General features: G+C 44.6%; 1 protein-coding gene across 1 annotated transcript in view; it reads right to left on the reverse strand.

Annotated features, from left to right (window-relative positions):
• Positions 1–22,952, reverse strand: part of LOC139552455 (fibroblast growth factor 11-like) — a 79,103-nt gene that overhangs the window by 39,839 nt on the left and 16,312 nt on the right. Inside the window, exon 2 of the mRNA XM_071364215.1 lies at positions 3,482–3,592. Within this exon, the coding sequence (XP_071220316.1) occupies positions 3,482–3,592 (111 nt within the window). The remainder of the gene's footprint in view (positions 1–3,481; positions 3,593–22,952) is intronic.

Raw genomic sequence — 22,952 nt, forward strand, 5'->3', positions numbered from 1 at the left:
CATTCCCAAATCTTCAAAAGAGAGTGCAACTGAACTATAAAAGCATAAGTTTACTAAATACAGTCTATAAATTATATTCAGCAGGTTAATACATTTTTGGAGGATCTAAACATTCTGGTGGAAGAACAAAATGGTTGTCATAAATCCAGAGTCTGTATCGACCGTATCTTCTCGGCCTGCACAATAGTCAGAAATAGATTACAGGAAAATAAGCCTACTTCTGCATGTTGCATTGATTTCCAGAAAATAAGTATATTTTAGCCTATAGATTGCTAAAGACAGGGGTTGATGGGAAATTTTTTCACGCAATCTAGTCTCTCTACAAAGCATCAAATGCCTGTGTGCGTGCTAAAAATATGGAAACCAAATACAGATTGGTTTCCCACGCCCCCGGGTGTAAAACAAGGAGGCACCTTATCACCCACTCCGTTTGTTATGTTTATTAATGATTTGGCGAAATAAATTAAACAGTTAAATATTGGAATAAGATATGATGATGATATGTTAAGTATACTCTTATATGCTGATATTATTTTGACGGCAGAAACTGAACAAGACCTGCAGAAAATGTTATTATTTGCAGTCAATTGGTGTGAATAGAAAAAAACACAGATAATGCATTTTAGTAAACCTGGTACTAGGAGAAGTGTTTTTCAGTTTTCAAGTGGGCCTTCGTGAATCAGCAAACAAAATAAATGAAGGGTGCTTAGCAACAATGAGAATAGCTTACCAACAAGGCTAATTCTGAGGAAGACAAAACGTAAAAATGTCAGTCATCTGTTCGCATCCTGTACAATTGATTAAAGTGAGCAAAAATAAATCACTCTGCCTTTTTTTGTCGAGTTCACCAACTCCTTTTTACTTCGAATTAGTCGTTTTGGAAGTTTTCTTGGTCAGCCATTCTCATGTTTTTCAGTTTTGTTTTGGTAAAGAAATTATTGAGTTTACTAGCAATTATAAATATTTGGGTCTTTATTTTGATGAACATTTGACCTTTCTATACAGAACATCTTCCCTAGCCGACTCAGGAAGTAGAACTCTTGGGGAAGTTCTAGGAAAAACAAAAACACTCAAATATATTGGTTTTACTACGTATTCCAGACTGTATCAGACATGCGAGTGTCCTGTCAGCAGGAGTGTGGGGTGCTACGAGGTATCTCAAAAACATAACAGAGCATAACAGAGCAGTGCGTTATTTTTTTAGGCATCCACAAGTTTGCACCTATATTGGCAATAACTGAAGACATTGGCTGGGAACCCTGTGAGATGAGATGGAAGGCATGTATGGTGAGACTTTGGAATAGACTGATTGATATGCCAACTGTCAGAACAGCCAGCAAGGTTTTTCAATGGGATCTCTCCATCGGGGGAGCCTGAGAACTGAAATGTCTGACCTTTTCCAACAGTCTGACTGTGAACATTTGTATGAACACCAAATTAAGGGAGACATAGATGCTATTAAAAAACAACTGATGATGCCATATTAAAAGAAATGGGTGGAGGATATTAATCATAAACCCAAATTGAGAACCTTTTGTTTGATTAAGGGTGAATTCGTGTTTGAGGGATATATTATGTATAACCTACCTAAAAGCAAGAGATCGCTATGTGTACAGGTAAGTAAGATCAGGGATATTGCCCCTGCTTATTGAAACAGGTCAGTATAATGGTTAAATGGAGGAGGAAATACTATGTAACTAACTAATGTGACTTCGAGGAGATAGAGAATTAAATTAATTTCATCCTCTATTGCCCTTTCTACCACGATATACGCTTATCCTTTTTCCGGAAAGCCAACCAGATATTTCCTGGTATTATGTGGCTGAGCCATGAGGAGAAATTAAAATGTTTTTTTTGTCCATTGTGTATTTCTGTTTGCTGAATTTTTTATAAAGCCTGAAATAAAAGAAAAAGGGTCACCTATAATTACATTTAATTAAATCCAGACATATAACAAAGTGCACGTATGTATATAAATTGAGTGTAGGCCTATATGTCTCACGCTTTAATCTTCTCTTTGTACCAGAGCGGGTTTAAAACGATGGGCCCCTTTTTTCAATTTTCGCCTAAAATTACAAACCCAAATCTAACTGCATGTAGCTCAGGCCCTGAAGCAAGGATATGCATATTATTGGTACCATTTGAAAGGAAACCCTTTGAAGTTTGTGGAAATGTGAAAGGAATGTAGGAGAATGTAACACATTAGATCTGGTAAAAGATAATACAAAGAAAAAAACAACCGTTTTTTTGTTGTTGTACCATTCTGTTTGAAATGCAAGAGAAAGGCCATAATGTATTAATCCAGCCCAGGTGCAACTTAGATTTTGGCCACTAGATGGCATCAGTGTATTTGCAACGTTTTAGACTGATCCAATGAACCATTGCATTTATGTTCAAAATGTTGTATCAAGACTTCCCAAATGTGCCTAATTTGTTTATTAATAACTTTTCATGTTCAAAACTGTGCACTCTCATCAAACAATAGCATGCTATTGTTTCACTGTAGTAGCTACTGTAAACTGGACAGGGCAGTTAGATTAACAAGAATTTAAGCTATGTCTATGTCCTGGGAAATTTTACTTACAACCTCATGCTAATCGCATTAGCCAAGTTAGCTCAACCGTCCCGCAGGGGACCCACCAATCCTGAAGAAGATCCTTAAGGGATCGGTTGCCAATTGGCAATTTGACATGAAAATAAAATGTAATTCATTATTCATTCACTCATTCATTATTTCATTCACTACGTACCACACACCAACCATCCTACACACACACACACACCACACACCAACCATGCTACACGCACACACACCAACCATGCCACACACACACACACACACACACACACACACACACACACACACACACACACACACACACACACACACACACACACACACACACACACACACACACACACACACACACACACACACACACACACACACACACACACACACACACACACACATCCTACACACACACACACACACACACACACACACACACACACACACACACACACACACACACACACACACACACACACACACACACACACACACACACACACACACCAACCATACTACATGCACACACACCAACCATGCTACACACCACACACACACACGCACACACACACACACTACACACTAGCCATGCTACACACACACACTACACGCCAACCATGCTACACACACACACTACACATCAACCATGCTACACACACACACACTACACACTAACAATGCCACACAAACACACACACACACTACCCACCAACCATGCTACACACACACACGCACGCACGCACGCACGCACGCACGCACGCACGCACGCACGCACGCACGCACGCTACACACACACACACACACACACACACACACACACACACACACACACACACACACACACACACACACACACACACACACACACACACACACACACACACACACACACACACTACACACACTTACAGAAGCAGCTGCTTTCGTCCCTTGTGCCGTCCATGGTGCCATCCGGATGCATCTGCAGGTAGTATCCGTGCTGACTGTACAGCCTGGTCACGATGCCTTTCAACTGGGGCTCTGCAATGAAAACAGTTAACACACAGCTTTATTAGACGAGGCCTGTGGACAGAGACATACAGGGCCCATAGACAGAGACAGATAGGGCCCGTGGACAGAGACAGATAGGGCCCGTGGACAGAGACAGACAGGGCCCGTGGACAGGGACAGACAGGGTCCGTGGACAGAGACAGACAGGGCCCGTGGACAGGGACAGATAGGACCCATGGACAGAGACAAACAGGGCCCGTAGACAGAGACATACAGGGCCTGTAGATAGAGACAGACAGGACACGTGGACAGAGACAGATAGGGCCCGTGGACAGGGACATACAGGGCCCATAGACAGAGATAGATAGGGCCCGTGGACAGAGACAGACAGGGCCCGTGGACAGAGACAGACAGGGCCTGTGGACAGAGACAGACAGGGCCCATGGACAGAGACAGACGGGGCCCGTGGACAGAGACAGACAGGGCCCGTGGACAGAGACAGACAGGGCCCGTGGACAGAGACAGACAGGGCCCATGGACAGGGAAAGATAGGACCCATGGACAGAGACATACAGGGCCCGTAGACAGAGACATACAAGGCCTGTCGATAGTGACAGATAATGAACGTAGACAGGGATAGATAGGGCCCGTGGACAGGGACATACAGGGCCCATAGACAGAGACAGATAGGGCCCGTGGACAGAGACAGATAGGGCCCGTGGACAGAGACAGATAAAGCCCATGGACAGAGACAGATAGGGCCCGTGGACAGGGACAGATAAAGCCCGTGGACAGGGACAGATAGGGCCCGTGGACAGAGACAGATAGGGCCCGTGGACAGAGACAGATAAAGCCCATGGACAGAGACAGATAGGGCCCGTGGACAGAGACAGATAGGGCCCGTGGACAGGGACAGATAGGGCCCGTGGACAGAGACAGATAAGGCCCGTGGACAGAGACATACAGGGGCCATGGACAGAGACATACAGGGCCCATGGAAAGAGACAGACAGGGCCCATGGACAGGGACAGATAGGACCCATGGACAGAGACATACAGGGCCCGTAGACAGAGACATACAAGGCCTGTCGATAGAGACAGATAATGAATGTAGACAGGGACAGATAGGGCCCGTGGACAGAGACAGACAGGGCCCATCGACAGGGACAGACAGGGTCCATCGACAGGGACAGATAAGGCCTGTGGACAGGGACAGATAGGGCCCATAGACAGGGACAGATAGGGCCCGTGGGCAGGGACAGATAAGGCCTGTGGAGAGGGACAGATAGGGCCTGCGGACAGAGACAGATAGAGCCTGTGGACAGGGACAGATAGGGCCTATGGACAGGGACAGATGGGGCATGTGGACAGGGATAGATAGGGCCCGTGGACATGGACAGATAGGGCCTGTGGACAGGGACAGATAGGGCCTGTGGACAGGGACAGATAGGGTCCGTGGACAGAGACAGATAGGGCCCGTGGACAGAGACAGATATGACCCATGGACAGAGACAAACAGGGCCCGTAGACAGAGACATACAGGGCCTGTAGATAGAGACAGACAGGACACGTGGACAGAGACAGATAGGGCCCGTGGACAGGGACATACAGGGCCCATAGACAGAGACAGATAGGGCCCGTGGACAGAGACAGACAGGGCCCGTGGACAGAGACAGATAAGGCCTGTGGACAGGTACAGACAGGGCCCGTGGACAGGGACAGATAGGGCCCGTGGACAGAGAGATACAGGGCCCATGGACAGGGACAGATAGGGCCCGTGGACAGAGACAGATAGAGCCTGTGGACAGAGACAGATAGGGCCCGTGGACAGAGAGATAGGGACCGTGGACAGAGACATACAGGGCCCATGGACAGGGACAGATAGGGCCCGTGGACAGAGACAGATAGGGCCCGTGGACAGAGACAGATAGGGCCCGTGGACAGAGAGATAGGGCCCGTGGACAGAGACAGATAGGGCCCGTGGACAGAGACAGATAGGGCCCGTGGACAGAGACAGATAGGGCACGTGGACAGAGACATACAGGGCCCGTGGACAGAGACAGATAGGGCCCGTGGACAGAGAGATAGGGCCCGTGGACAGAGACAGATAGGGCCCGTGGACAGAGACAGATAGGGCCCGTGGACAGAGAGATAGGGCCCGTGGACAGAGACATACAGGGCCCATGGACAGAGACAGGTAGGGCCCGTGGACAGAGACAGATAGGGCCCATGGACAGGGGCCGATAGAATAGTAGTGTAATAGATATTTAGGGGCGAGAGGAACTTGAAATTGCATAGAAAGGGTTAATAGCAGCGTGTCAGTAAGGAAGGCAGAAAAATGATTTTCATAGTTTGAGTTTACAACACACACAACCAAATATGGCTTTTAAAAGGGTATATAAATGATTATGTTGTCAATGCAATAAAGCACACACACAGATTATAAAGGGAAAGACAGGCAAACCACGGACACACCTCTCTTCCGGACAAGGTAAACACCTTCTTCGCCCTCTTCAAGGAAAACAACACCAACGTGGGCCCCCGCCGCTCACGAGGACTGTGTGCTCCTGATCTCCGCGGCCGACGTGAGTAAGACAAGCGTGTTATGCGTGTTAACCCTCACAAGGCTGCTGGCCCAGACGTGTCTGTCTTTCCCTTTATAATCTGTGTGTGTGCTTTATTGCATTGACAACTTAATCATTTATATACCCTTTTAAAGGCCATATTTGGTTGTGTGTGTTGTAAACTCAGACTATCAAAAATATTTTTCTGCCTTCCTTACTGACAATCCTCAGAGCATGTGCAGACCACCTGAATGGAGTGTTTACAGACATATTCAATCTTTCCCTATCCCAGTCTGTTGTCTCCGCTTGCTTCAAGATGTCCACCATTGTTCCTGTATCCAACAAAGTGAAGGTAACTCAACTAAATGACTATCGCTGTGTAGCACTCACTTCTGTCATCATGAAGTGCTTTGAAAGGCTAGTTAAGGATCATACCACCTCCAGCTTACCCAACACCCTAGACCCACTACAATTCACATACCGCCCCAACAGATCCACGGACGACGTAATCGCCATTGCACTGCACACTGCCCTATCCCACCTGGACAAGAGGAATATCTATGTAAGAATGCTGTTCATTGACTACAGCTCAGACTTCAACACCAGTGTGTCCTCCAAGCTCATCACTAAGCTCAGGGCCCTGTGTCTGTGCAATTGGGTCCTAGACTTCCTGATGGACCAATCCAAGTTGGTGAAGGTAGGCAACAACACCTCCGCCACACTGATCCTCAACACGGGGACCCCACAGGGGTGAGTTCTCAGCCCCCTCCCTGTTCACCCATGACTGAGTAGCCACGCACATCTCCAAATCAATCACCAAGTTTGCTGACGACACAACAGTAGTAGGCCTGATTACCAACAACGACGAGGCCGCCTACAGGGAGGTGAAAGCCCTGGCGGAGTGGTGCCAAGAAAATAACCTCTTCCTCAACAAAATTAAGGAGCTGATTGTGGACTACAGGAGACAGAAGAGAGAGCACTCCCCCAACCACATAAATGGGGAGGCAGTCGAGAGGGTAAAAATCTTCAAGATCTATGGCATGCACATCAATGAGGTCCCTTCACACCTACAGCATGGTGAAACGGTGGAACAGGGCCTCCTCAACCTCAGGAGGCTGAAGACATTTGGCTTGGCCCCTAAAACCCTCACAAACTTCTACAGATGCACCATCGATACACTCTTAGAAAAATAATGTCCTTATAGAAGCAAAAATGGTTCTATCGCTTGCTTCATATATGGAACCCCTAAAAGTTCTATATATAACCCTTTTATAGGGTTCTTTGATCAGAACCCTGGAGGTTCTTCTTCACTGAACCAAAATGGTTGCATATAGAACCCTGCATGGTGATATTTAAGAATTATGTCTACTACTTTTAAATAGTCATATTTTGATCTAAGAATATAATTTAATAACAATTAAATAATGGACAAAAGAATACCAGCATAGTTTTGAGAATTTATTGTCATTATACGCGAACATAGTTTGGAAATATGCGCTGGTGGTTAGGGAGGCAACTCTTTGTTTGAATGATGGCCCACGTCAACTCTGGCTGACTTCTTTAGAATCGCAATACTTTGTCCATTGGTTACAGTGAACAACAGAAATGTGTCTTCTTCTCCGTTCTCAACCCCCCTCCCGAACAGCAGACCTCACACATACAGTTGAGACAAGTACAGGTTCAAGATGCATGCCACGGCCCTGGTTTAAGAGCATGTTGTGGGGTTAAGGGCCTTGATCAAGGTCCCAACGGTAAGGGAATATTTTGAGGATGTGAACCCAGCAGCCTTCAAGTTGTCAGATCAATTCCGCCCATTTATATCACAGGGCACACCCCTGAGTTTGAATCGGCCACCTTTTGGCCACAAATCCCATCTCCTGCCACAGGTCCCATCTCCTGCCACAGGTCCCAGCTCCTGCCACAGGTCCCAGCTCCTGCCACAGGTCCCAGCTCCTGCCACAGGTCCCAGCTCCTGCCACAGGTCCCATCTCCTGCCACAGGTCCCAGCTCCTGCCACAGGTCCCATCTCCTGCCACAGGTCCCAGCTCCTGCCACAGGTCCCAGCTCCTGCCACAGGTCCAAAGCAGCAAAAACAAGTTCATCTTCAGAAATAAACACAAGGTAATCTGCCCAAAAAATGCCATGCAAACATATAATTATTATGATGTAGAATAACAATTTACATGCAGTTGATGTCAGCAGCAGCCGAAAGAGAGATCCTCTGCCTCTGATAGTTCTGGGATACTGCCAGACTTGAGAAAAACATAAATAGTGTGTTAAAAGTAATGTAATGATTATAAATCATAAATCATTTATACATAACTTACCTCCTCTCAGTCAGCAACAGTCTTCTAATGGCTTCATGAAATATAGGCTAGTCCCCTCAATTGACTCCACACTGAAATACTGAAATAAAATAAACTATTTGCTATTTGCCAACGTCAGGCTGGGTCTGTAGCTCTATTTGACATATCCCATAATAGAAAATAATGTTTATTTGAAAGGGTTACTGTAGCTGGCTAGCTTGTAAAGGGGCTAATTAAAGTAGCCTAGCTTTTTATGTTTAGCTAGCTAAGTTACCTTACAAAAGTGCTCACATTCTAATAACGTTATACTCTAATAGCCTATAGTTTATCATACAACTTTGGCTTCATGTATTTGAATGAAATGATACTCTTTGCTTACCTTAATACGTTGAAAAATAACATGCTTATAGGCTAGTTGCAAGTTAGTTCAGCCACTGTCCTCTTGTGTTGTCATGCTGGAATATAGATTGGCAGTTGTTTTTTTGAATCGGAATGGCAGTTACATTTTGAATTGACCAAAAAGCTCTATATAGAACCCCCTTTTTTATCTAAGAATGTACACTTTAATTAAACATATTATTTCCTCATGCTTCTAGCTAGCATTTATCATCAATTTCTCTCAGCCAATCATCAGTCATTTGTGCAAGTGCCGTGCTAGTTGAATGTCCTCCCATATAAGCATCCGGAAAGTCTGTTGCTAATATGTTCACAGTAAAATGGCATTGTATCTGGTCAAACACCATTTTTCCAAACGTTTACTAATGGTTGTTTTGCTATATTGTGAATAAAGAGTTACCTGTCTAACAGAACACCAGAGCCTCTCCAACATAATTCAGGTAGAATCAGTAATTACTCAGGGCAGTTGTCTAGGCCCTTTACTTTTTTCAATCTTTACTAATGACATGCTACTGGCTTTGAGTAAAGCCAGTGTGTCTATGTATGTGGATGACTCAACACTATACACGTCAGCTACTACAGCGAGTTAAATCACTGCAACACTAGTTTCAGAATGGTGGCAAGAAATAAGTTAGTTCTAAATATTTCTAAAATTAAAAGCATTGTATTTGGGACAAATCATTCACTAAACCCTAAATTACTAAATCTTGTAATACATCATGTGGAAGTTGAGCAAGTTGAGGTCACTAAACTGCTTAGTGTAACCCTGGATTGTAAACTGTCATGGTCAAAACATGCTAATACAGTAGTAGCTAAGATGGGGAGAAGTTTGTCCATAATAAAGCGATGCTCTGCCTTTATAACAACACTATCAACAAGGCAGGTCCTACAGGCCCAGTTTTGTCACACCTGGACTACTGTTCAGTCGTGTGGTCAGGTGCCACAAAGAGGGACCTCAGAAAATTACAATTGGCTCAGAACAGGGCAGCACGGCTGGTACTTAAATGTACACGAAGAGGTAACATTAATAATATGCATGCAAATCTCTCATGGCTCAAAGTGGAGGAGAGATATAATTAATCACTACGTGTTTTTGTAAGAAGTGTTAACATGCTGAATCAAATAAAATAAAATAAAATAAAATAGTATTTGTCACATGCGCCGAATACAACAGGTGTAGACCTTAGAGTAAAATACTTCATTAAAATCCCTTAACCAAAAATGCAGTTAAGAAAAATACCCCCCAAAAATAAGAAATAAAAGTAACAAACAATGAAGGGGGTGTCTGTTTAAAATACTGGCAAACAGCTGGGACACCCATCCATACCCCACAAGACATGCCACCAGAGGCCTCTTCACAACCCCCAAGTCCAGAACAGACTATGGGAGGCGCACAGTACTACATAAAGCCATGGCTACATGGAACTCTATTCCACATCAAGTAACTGATGCAAGAAGTAGAATCAGATTTTTTTTTTTACGATAGAAATACACCTTATGGAACAGCGGGACTGTGAAGAGACACACACACACAGGCACATACACATGATAAGACACACGTACACACACGTACACATGGATTTTGTACTGTAGATATGTGATAGTAGAGTAGTGGCCTGAGGGCACACACTTAATATGTTGTGAAAAGTGTTATGAAATGTAACGTAATGTAATATTTTAAGTTGTATATAACTGCCTTAATGTTGCTGGACCCCAGGAAGAGTAGCTGCCGCCTTGGCAGGAACTAATGGGGGATCCTTAATCAAATACAAATCATAGGATCATAGCTTTCACCTGGATTCACCTGGTCAGTCTATGTCATGGAAAGAGCATGTACAGTCAGAACCTTTTTTAGTAAAGGGTTCTTTAATCTCATCCAAAGAACCAAAAGGTTCTATATAGAACCCCAAATAACCTTTTTTTCTAAGAATGTAGCATTCTGTCGGGCTGTATCACTGCCTGGTACGGCAACTGCACCGCCCACAACCGCAGGGTTCTCCAGAGTGTGGTGCCGTCAGCCCAACGAATCATCGGGGGCACACTGCCTGCCCTCCAGGACATCTACAGCACCCGGTGTCACAGGAAGGCCAAGAAGATCATCAAGGACCTCAGCCACCCGAGCCACGAACTGTTCACCCTGCTTCCATCTAGAAAGCGGAGACAGTACAGGTGCATCAACGCTGGGACCGAGAGACTGATGAACAGCTTCTGTCCCCAGGCCATCACACTGTTAAACATCCATCACTTGCCGGCCTCCGCCCAGTACCCTGCCCTGAACCTTAGACACTGTTACTAGCCAGCTACCACTAGGTACCCTACCCTGCACCTCAGAGACTGCTGCCCTATGTACATAGAGTCAATGAAAACTGGTCACTTTAATAATGTTTACATACTGTTTAATCCACTTTATATGTACATACTGTTATCTATTCATGACTAATCCCATATAACTACTACCATCCACAATTTTTCTATTCATGCTGTCTATACACACCATTCACATACTATACATATATATGTATCAGGTGTATATACATATAGATTTTGCATTTGAATTACTGTTACAGTGCTATTTGGGATGTTAATTAGATTCGTTACGACATTTCATGATTTATTTTTTATTTTGTCGGGGGTCGATTATTTATGTACTTGTTTTACATTTTACTGCAATGTTAAGAGCTAGTAACAGGAGCATTTTACTGTAATGTTTAGAGATAGTAACATAAGTATTTTACTGCAATGTTTAGAGATAGTAACAGAAGTATTTTGCTGCACCCACTAAAGTATCTTGTAAACTGTATACGCAACCAATACACTTTGATTTGAAATATTTGCAACATCATCTAATAATGATGAATAACAGTTTAATAAAAGCTAAAGACAAAAATAGACAAACTGATGGCATGAACAGAGCCCCCGCCAGCACCTTATCTCTCTCTGCCCATTGTCTTTGCCAGTGCTGTTTTCAGCAAGGTTTTGGGTCATTGGAGGATTAAGTCAAGTGAGAGAACGAGCCTGTCTTCTGCTCCATAAAATATACATCAGCATCACACATTTATTTGTGATGGGCAAGAGAAGAGGAGGAGGAGGAGGAGGAGGAGGAGGAGGAGGAGGAGGAGGAATAGAAGAACTGAATGTTTCATGAGCAGGATCCCTGCAGTCTACTTTGTGTTCATTTAAGAAACCGACAGAAAAATAATCCTTGCAGCTCAGAGGCATCCAGCCAGCTGAGTCTGGTCCGGTTCACTCCGTCAACCTCTTCCTTTCCAAATCTAAGTTCCCCTCCTCACTTCCCCTCCCCCTGCTCTGTGGGGCTCCAAGTTGACAATCCCCCAGCAGGAGTCTGCAGGTGCCGTGGTGCCGTGCCTTAATGCTCAGTCACTCTCAGTTAGAGGGAACAGCCTGGTCCAGCTAGCAGGCTGCCTCTCCTCCACAATGCAGCTTTAATAAGGGGGATGAAACATGGATGAGTGAGGGGTTTGTGAGGAAACCTTTGGAGGACTGAGGGTCAGATGGGAGTTCCCATGTTTCTAACCTCCTCCTCCGCCAGCCTCCCCTGAGAGCCAGGCAGGCAGGGCACTGCGAATTCCGCTCGCCTTTTTCCTCACACTCAGGACAGTGTGTGTGTGTGTGTGTGTGTGTGTGTGTGTGTGTGTGTGTGTGTGTGTGTGTGTGTGTGTGTGTGTGTGTGTGTGTGTGTGTGTGTGTGTGTGTGTGTGTGTGTGTGTGTGTGTACTCACTATGTGGGTATGTGATTTGAAGGGCTATTATTTCCCATAGGAACAGAGCCAGGGTCGGGACATCAGTAACAATGTGACAGAGACTCCCATGGTTACAATTGTGTAGCTACAAGGCTCTCTTTCTCCCTCTAATCTCTCCCTTTTTTCTTTATCACTCTCTCTCTCGCTCTCTCTCTATCCCCCTCTCTCTATCCCATATCCTTTGAGTTATGTGGGCTTTCATCCTATCCAATAACACCATACATCACCCAATCAGAGAAGTGAGGCCGTTTATTACACGTCCCTGCGGATGTGTGAGAATGGGGGGGGGGGGGGGTGACAACAAGGAAATCAGAGAAACAACAAGGGATTGTAGAGCGAGAGAGATGACTGTCATCTTATTAGGACACTTGGCTGTATGTGTGCTGAAGAAACAGATGTTCATTAGACAGACGTTCAATAGACAGCTCATGCAAGATGGGACTAATCAACACCACTGCTTGATGTCTGTCTTGGCCAATAGATCTATTGTTTCACTCCCACACTGAACAGGGTCCACTGTCCAAACATACTGTAATGTACACAAAGGCTGCTGTTAACAAATTGAAGACAAGAGCCAGAACAACTCCTCATCATACCAGAGATACACTGAGTGTACTAAACATTAGGAACACCTTCCTAGTATTGAGTTTGCCCTCAGAACAGCTTCAATTTGTCAGGGCATGGACTCTACAAGGTGTTGAAAGCGTTCCACAGGGATGCTGGGCCATGTTGACTCACACTCAACATTTTCCTGTGTGTATCAAGACTGGTCCACCACCCAAAGGACATCCATCCAACTTGACACAACTGTGGGAAGCATTGAAGTCAACATGACCTAGTATCACTGTGGAATGCTTTCGAGACCTTGTAGAGTCCATACCCAGATGAATTTAGGCTGTTCTGAGGGCAAAAGTGGGTGCAACTCAATATTAGGAAGGTGTTCCTGATGTTTTGTAAACTCACTGTTTACCAGACTTGCCACTGTGGCCTTTACCAACTCTAGCAAGCATCAGAAGTACCACTGGGTATCTCTCACTGAGAATCTCCCAGGCGCCATTAAGTCTCCACTGTTGTTCTGTTAATGTTCTACATCCATCAATGGAAATAGCATGGCAGCTCTCGCGGCCTCTTTATACCATAGCTAGCGAAAGAAAGAAAGAAAGAAAGAAAGAAAGAAAGAAAGAAAGAAAGAAAGAAAAGAAAGAGCTGAAGAGAGAGGGAGAGTTAGGGCTAGAGAAAAAGAGAAAGAGCTGAAGAGAGAGGGAGCGTTAAGGCTAGAGAAAGAGAAAGAGCTGAAGAGAGAGGGAGCGTTAAGGCTAGAGAAAGAGAAAGAGCTGAAGAGAGAGGGAGCGTTAAGGCTAGAGAAAGAGAAAGAGCTGTCCCAGGGGAGCTCTTTACTGAGAGAGAGAGGATGGCTGGGAGGCAGCAGGACCAGAGGGGAGAGGGGATGGCTGGGAGGCAGCAGGACCAGAGGGGAGAGGGGATGGCTGGGAGGCAGCAGGACCAGAGGGGAGAGGGGATGGCTGGGAGGCAGCAGGACCAGAGGGGAGAGGGGATGGCTGGGAGGCAGCAGGACCAGAGGGGAGAGGGGATGGCTGGGAGGCAGCAGGACCAGAGGGGAGAGGGGATGGCTGGGAGGCAGCAGGACCAGAGGGAGAGGGGATGGCTGGGAGGCAGCAGGAACAGAGGGGAGAGGGGATGGCTGGGAGGCAGCAGGACCAGAGAGGAGAGGGGATGGCTGGGAGTTAGCAGGACCAGAGGGGATGTCTGGGTGGCAGCAGGACCAGAGGGGAGAGGGGATGGCTGGGAGGCAGCAGGACCAGAGGGGATGTCTGGGTGGCAGCAGGACCAGAAGGGATGGCTAGGATAGTTCTTAGTTTATCTCAGTGTAGGCACAAATGTTATTTTCCCAATTACAGATAGGTTCACCAATATGGGCAGGGCCGGCTCCAGGCATAAGCGACATAAGCGGTCGCTTAGGGCCTCCGGTCGCTTAGGGCCCCACCCAACCAAAACATATATATTTTTGGAACTCAGTCAGGATCCCAACTTACTGTTGAGAGTTAGAATACTAGAATACACAAGTTGTAAGTTTGAAGTTTGGTTGTGCATCAGAAGTACAGCTAACAATGTGTTGATTAGTAAGTTAGTCAAGCCAGTTATCTAAACTTGTGCTGAAAATGGCCAAATACGCAGGGACCCTGACCTCCAGGGGGCCGCCACTGATGTTGTTAGTCACTCCAACATTTTCTCTCTGCCCCATGGCAAAATGTGTAGAACTGTAGAAACGTGCTTAAACACAGCAACATTTTCTCTATTCCCCATGGCAAAATGTGTAGAATACAGAAACTCTAATAAACTCTAATACTCTAATAAAACTTGCATTATTCTCTCCACCATCAAAAGGGGGGCCCACAAAAAATGTTTTGCCCGCATCCCAACCAAATCTCGCTTAGGGCCCTTAAAAGACTAGCCGTACCTGAATATGGTTGCCTCAAAGCTCATTAGCCGTTTTACGAGCTCCCCTCAAAACTTCATCCAGCATCAGCAAAGACATATGAGTGCACACGCACATTTGATTGGACATATTGCGCAATGACATTGACGTGAGAGTCAAACAGACAGCAGACTACATAGTGCAGAATCATAACACTGACTCCCTGTCACAGGATACTGCAGCTATGCACTACATTACCACTACAGACATCTATCTCTCTCTCTCTCTCACACACACACACACACACACACACACACACACACACACACACACACACACACACACACACACACACACACACACACACACACACACACACACACACACACACACACACACACACACACACACACACACACACACACACACACACACACACACACAGTGTCATCCTAGCTAATGCTGTGGTAGCATACGGGTAGGGTGAGAGCCTCGGTGCCACAACAGACAAGTCACACTGGCTGTGTCCGAAATCTAAAACGTCCTACTATGTACTAATCATACTACATGCTATTTAGAACATACTGTTTTGTAAATATGTACGCAATAAGCATCAAATATTAACATACAAGCCTCCCTTACAGTATACTGAGAATGCGTCATCCAATGCGCCGTTGTGTTTCCGCCATTCTTTCTTTCCTACATCGCATCTCATTATCAGTTGATTGTCAGCTGCTGTCATACACACGTGGATCTGAAATGATGATTCTCTTCCTCAATAGCATGCAGCGAATTTGTACTAAAAAACGAAACGAGTATGACATCCTGGCATTTAAAGTGTACTCAATTTTGAAATTTCACATACTTTAAAAGGTTCTATGTTTGCATACCCAAGTTGCCTACTGTTTAAAATGCAAGTATGGATATTTGGACACAGCCAGAATCACCACGGTAACAGATCTATGCTAATTTCATTCATCAGACACAGGGTAACACTCACCTATGTACAGAAACATATATAGACACACTCTCTACCCACAATACTCTTATTTTCATCACTAGCTCTGTCTAATTTAATCTCACGCATCAATACACTTTAATTAATATAATATGATGTTCTTGCTGTTTCATTTTGCTTCCTTCTCGCTGTTTCCCCAGTGTGAGCCAATTAAAGAGGAAACCAACACTTTGGATGCATGTTCCTCACATTGCTCCCCTCGTTGGCACCAATAGGCTGAGCCATCACTATTTCATCACCATTCCACACCAGTCCAGGGTGAGGGCAGTCATACAGAGCATGTGTCGTCATCAAACATGGATGCCAGTGTGACGTCCGAGCTAAACAGACCCCAGGCTGACTATCATGTACATCGCAGAACTCCCAGTGTGTTCCACACATAGGATAGAATATCAGTGGGATCGCTATGGTTCTGCAGCTGTATGTTCAAGTCAAATCAAATGTTACTCGTCACATGCTTCGTAAACAAGAGGTGTGGACTTGCCCAACAATGCAGAGCGAAAGAAAATAGAGAAATAAAATACAAGTAATAAGATAGACAATTTACAAGAAGTACCGGTATGATGTACAGGGGTACGAGGTAATTGAGATAGATATGTACATATAACTAAAAAGAAAGGGACAGATAATAAACAGTAGCAGCGTATGTGATGAGTCAAAGAACGGAGTGTAAAAAGGGTCAATGCGGAGGGATCACGTGACCCCTGAACGAGATGGCCGCATGAACTAGGAGCTCCGCACAAGTAGTTTCCAATTCCTAATCTTACCTCCACTTCAAGTTTAAACTCATTTAGCTTTAGTCAAAAAGTCATGGCGGCTACAAAAGGCGACACTACAGGTGACATTTTTACCCGGACTCGAGCACTAGCGACGGAAAAAGCCTCCAAGAAGCAGCTAGCTTCAGAAAAAGCTAGCGCCATTAGCCAGGAGCAAGAGGACCCGTTCCCCCCCGAGGCCCAACGAAGGCCAACCTCGCACTCTGTCGAAGACATCTTTTCTGAGCTGAGATCCCAACGTACAGAACTCAACACTAAACTAGATGCCATTAACGCTCAGCTCAGTGCGATAGGGGGCAAGGTGACAATCCTGGAAAATGCTTTGCCTGACATAAACAACAAGATAACCATAAACGCGGGGCGCCTGGACGAGGCAGAGGGGCGAATCCTATCCACGGAAAACTTATTGACAGACGCCATGGAAACAATAGCATATGCTAAAAAAAAAATAGAGCAGCTGGAAGAGAAAACAGAGGACCTGGAAAACAGGGGGCGAAGGAATAATTGTGTTCTATTAAATCTGGGCGAAAAAGAAGAGGGAAACATGCCACTGATCCGCTACCTGCAAGACAAACTTCCCGAGTGGCTCCACCTGTCCACCGACAGACCCATAGAACTCGAGAGAGCTCACCGAGCACCCCACCAGCAGCCAGACAACCACCGCGCCCAATCACCATACGAAAGTTCGATTACTGTTCGATGACGATGACTAGTACCTTAAATCTATTGACATGGAACTGCCATGGTCTAGGTCATGCAATAAAACGGAAAAAGATACTATGTGCTCTAAAAAAGGAAAAAGCAGACATCGCGCTATTGCAAGAGACACACCTCTGTGATGCTGAACATGCCAAACTCCGCAGAGCTTGGGTGGGACAGGTGTATTTCTCATCTTTCAAATCCAACAGTAGAGGCACAGCCATACTTATCCATAAGAATGTTCCATTCATAATTGACAAAAACATATCTGATCCGGAGGGGAGATTTATTTTGATAACTGGGTCACTGTATGGGCAACCAATTACTCTCTTAAACATATACGCCCCTAACACAGATACTCCTGCTTTTATGTCGAAAATGATAACCCTGTTCAATGAGCATTGTGTTTCCTTTGGAGTGTTGGCCGGAGATTTTAATTGTACCCTGAACCCAACCCTAGACAAATCATCTCAAGTCCCCACCACAAATCCTAGATCTGCAAAGATGTTGAACTCTCTTACTAAAGAGATGGGACTGATAGATATCTGGAGAGAGACTAATAGCTCATCTATGGACTATACATACTACTCTAATGTCCATAACACCTACTCCCGTATAGATTACATTTTTATCCCAAAGAGTTTCATAAATTCAGCCACGTGTAGAATCGGACCCATAGCGCTTTCGGATCACGCCTTTGTCCACCTCCGCTTTGACCTCTGCAAAAACATCCCGAGGTCAAAGAGCTGGAAATTCAACACCTCCATGCTATCAAACGAAGCATTCCATACATTGGTAACTACATGGATAGACAACTACACACAAGACAACAAAGATTCTCCTGTTTCTCCGGCCACAATGTGGGACGCTGCTAAAGCCACACTAAGAGGTCATCTAATTGCATATGCTTCCTCTAAGAAAAAAGCAATGGAAGCACACAGGCTAGATCTGGAGAGGGAGCTGGAACGCTGTGAAAAAGTACATAAACAATCCACAGACAGCACCTCCTGGAGTCAACTTAAAGCAGCCAAAGCCAAACTGAATTTGGACTATACTCGGGAGATTAAAAAAAAAGTTTTCTTTACTAAACAGAAATACCATGAGTATAGCAATAGGCCTAGTAGATTGCTTGCTTATCAATTAAAAAAAGAGCAGTCAGAGCGTACAATTATGGCTATCCGAACAGCAGAGGACGAGGTCACATATGACCCAAAAAAGATCAATTTAACTTTTCATGATTTTTACTGCAAACTATATACCTCTGAGAGAAAACACACGGAAGCAGAACTCCACTCCTTCCTAGAGGGAATCTCGCTACCTAAACTATCAGAGACTGACCAAGAAGATCTCAACTCCCCCTTCACTCCTGAGGAGATCCTGGAGGCAATTACCTCCATGCCACCTAACAAGTCCCCAGGCCCAGATGGATTCCCCAGAGAGTTCTACAAAGCTTTTTGGCCCCAGCTTAGCCCTATTTTCATGCCAATGCTGGAGGATTTTTGCAAAAACGGAGTTCTCCCAGACTCAATGCGCACAGCTCGCATTACAGTGTTGCTCAAAAAAGACAAGGACCCCCTATCCTGCTCCTCCTTCCGGCCCATAAGCTTGTTGGATTTCGACTACAAAATAATTACCAAATTGCTGGCCAAAAGACTAAACACTCTTCTTCCCAAAATAATAAAAGCGGACCAAACTGGATTTATTAGAGACAGATACTCTTCTGATAACATTCGCCGTCTTTTTGATATTATTGATCAAGTAAACGCACAGAAGACCCCTGTCCTGCTGGCTTCACTGGATGCTGAGAAGGCGTTCGACAGGATGGAGTGGAGCTTTTTGTTCTCAGTCTTAGAAAAGTTCAATATGGGCCCAAACTTTATTAAATGGATCAAATCACTATACTCTCATCCAAATGCCATGGTGACTACTAACGGACTGAACTCTGACAGATTCCCTTTGGGACGGGGCACAAGACAAGGGTGCTCGCTATCCCCCCTGCTCTACTTGTTGGGGGCGGAGCCTCTGGCAGAGTTGATAAGGAGCAATTCAAGTATTACAGGTGTTCCTGCAGGCGGCCTGCAGCACAAGATTTCGCTTTACGCGGATGATGTCTTGCTCTACATATCCAACCCTGAGAAATCCCTTCCTCCCATTTTAGACACAATTGCTCAGTATGGCACGTTTTCAGGTTATAAGATAAATTTTAACAAATCCACTGTCTGCCCTCTCAATATTACACTCACCAGTTCTATGAAGACACTATGCCCATTCCAATGGAAGACACAGGGGTTTCAATACCTTGGGATATTCATAACACCAGATCTGAATAGGCTTTTCAAGGAGAATTATCTTCCACTCCTGGATCGAATCAAAAACAACCTCCAAACCTGGATCTCCCTCCCAATTAGCTTAGTAGGAAGAATTAATGTAATCCGTATGAACATCCTCCCTAGACTGAACTATTTATTTCAGATGCTCCCATGCTATCTCCCAGCTTCCTTTTTCAAAACAATTAACCAAAGCATCACCAAATTTATATGGGGCAATAAAAAACCTAGGATCAAGCTCTCCACTCTATCGAAACCTGAATCTAAGGGCGGTCTTGCCCTTCCCTCCCTTCAATTGTACTACTGGTCTGCCCAAATCCGCAACATGCTAACATGGATCACAAACAGACAAGAGTCAACGTGGATCCAGATAGAAGCCCAATCCTGTGGTTCATTGCCACTAAGCTCAACTATATTCATTAATAACTTTAGTGAAGTGGGCAACATAGCCAAAACATTTGTGATTTACAGCACCCTACTAGCGTGGAGGGACTGTAAGAAATACCTGGGCATCTCCTCCCAAATATGCTCTCACTCGCCTATAGTAGGCAACCCAGACTTGCCAAAAGCCCTGAGGGATGCCAACTTTAATCTTTGGCATACTCTAGGAATCAGGACCTTTTCAGACCTATTTCATCAGAAGACCACTACACTGAAATCCTTTCAAGAGCTCTGTAGTGAATTCAATGTGCCAAGATCCCATTTTTTTAAATATCTTCAAATTAGACATGTCATCTCCTCATTTACTTCCAAGAGGAGGTTTAGAACTCAGTTGAACGAAGTTGAAACCCTTCTTGTCACAGCACAATCCATTAAAGGCAAAATATCCTATATCTATAGACTCCTTTCTGAGAAAGGAGGCTCCTCCTTTACTCCTTTGAAAATAATCTGGGAAAAGGACCTTGGTCTGACTATCAGTGATGAGTTATGGGCGGAGGTTTGCGACAGGGTATACTGCTCCTCTACTAATGTAAAAATGAAAGAATCGAATTACAAATTTTTGTACAAATTTTATTACACTCCCTTGAGACTCCATAAAATGAAAACAGACATTTCTCCTAACTGTAAAAGATGTACCTCTGAAAGTGGAACCTATATGCATGTATTTTGGAGCTGTAGAGAGATTGCCAGATTTTGGCAATCTATACATACTGCTGCACAGAAAATACTAGATGTACAGTTTGATATGACCCCATGTCTCTATCTTCTTAATGCCCAGCAGGACTTTGTTCTTGATCCTGACAGAGAAAATTTGCTCATGACCATCACATACTTTGCTAAGAAATGTATCCTTCTATTGTGGGCCTCTAGTACCTCTCCTACATTTAAAATGTGGATTGACCAGATTGTTGACTTTCTCCCTCTTGAAAAGCTCACTTATGACCTCCACAAGAGACAGCCCAAGTTTGATAGACTCTGGTCTCCACTACTCCACTATATCTCAAATTGGACAGAGTGAATGGGGGGATCGGGGAGGTGAGCAGATGCGTGTTGTGTAAGGTGCTGTAAAATCTAAAAACTAATCATTGGCTCGTCATCTCAGCTAAGGCTGGAAATAGCAAATAAGAACCTTGATAGTGCTGCTGCAAGTTCTACATTTTAAATTTTGTTATAATTATTATTTGTGTGTATGTGTGTATGTATGTATATGTAGGTATGTATATACAGTATATAACATTTTTTTATTTTTTATTATTATTATTATTATTATTTTTTTTTTAAGTCTGTCACATCTGTGAATGTGGAATGTGTTTGGTTGGTTGTTTGAAAACTTAATAAAACTTTAAATTGAAAAAAAAAGGGTCAATGCAGATTGTTAAATAGTTAACCAATAGCTATCCGAACGAACTATTTAGCAGTCTTATGGCTTGGGGGTAGAAGCTGTTCAGGGTTCTTGCCGTGCTGTAGCAGAGAGAACAGTCTATGACTTGGGTGGCTGGAGTCTTTGATCATTTTTAGGGCCTTCCTCTGACAACGCCTGGTATAGAGGTCCTGGATGGCAGGGAGACTCGGCCCCAGTGACGTACTGGGTCGTACGTATTACCCTCTAAAATGTCTTACGTTCAGATGCCAAGCAGTTGGCACACTTAGCGGGGATGCAGCCAGTCAAGATGCTCTCAGTGGTGCAGCTGTAGAACTTTTTGAGGATCTGACGGGCACATGTCAAATCTGTTCAGCCCCTGAGGGGGATAAGGTGTTGTCATGCCCTCTTCACGTCTGTGTGGGTGTGTTTGGACCATTATAGATCCTTAGTGATGTGGACACCGAGGAACTTGAAGCTCTGCATAGTGTAGAGAAGCTTTCTTATAGATATAGCATCTTTCTGGCTCATGACCCAAGCCTGAGACACCACAACCCAACCACAAGATCATCCTCTATAAACACAATGACACACTCACACCGCCGCCACACACCAGCACAAATAGAGGACATCAAGGACACTTTAATCACTGGCAGTACAGGAATGTTATTACTCAGAAAAACACATTGTGCTGAAGTCAAGTTGGATAGGGTGCAGTGAGGTAGCAAAGCAATTTCCACGTAATGTGGATTAATGAACCCCTGTAGAACGAACATGTTTGTTCTATGTGCTTCTTAACTACTGTAGTGTATAGATTGGGGTGTGTGCGTGTGTTTTTGTGTGTGTACTGTATGTGTTCGTGTGTGTGTGTTCGAGTGTGTGTGTGCAAGTGTCTTTTTGTGTGTCTTCATGCGTGTGTGTGTATGTTAGTGAGTGTGTTTGCCATGCTGTTTTACTGTCTTGCTCCCTGAGAGCTGTAAGTTTCTGGGGTTCTCTGTGGCTTACCTCATCTTGATAAATGTGGAGGGTAATCACAAGCACTGCTTGACTGAGTAGCCAAGGGCATTCTGCTCTGTGACCGAGGCCAAACTGCAGGGGCTTCCCTCTCCTTTCATTTGATGGACTCCCTACCTCTTCCCTCTCATCATTCTCCCTCTCTCTTTCAAGCCCTCACTCTCGGTCTTCATCTTTCAACCATATTGGGAGTGAATTTGTGAGTGTGTGTGTGTGTGTGCTGGAGTATTCAATCGTACTTCAAATGAAAAGAGAAAAAGGTTCTGTCTTTTTTTCCCTCCAAACTGGGCCA

The sequence above is a fragment of the Salvelinus alpinus genome, chromosome 24, assembly GCF_045679555.1.
Source record: "Salvelinus alpinus chromosome 24, SLU_Salpinus.1, whole genome shotgun sequence".
NCBI classification, from domain to species: domain Eukaryota; kingdom Metazoa; phylum Chordata; class Actinopteri; order Salmoniformes; family Salmonidae; genus Salvelinus; species Salvelinus alpinus.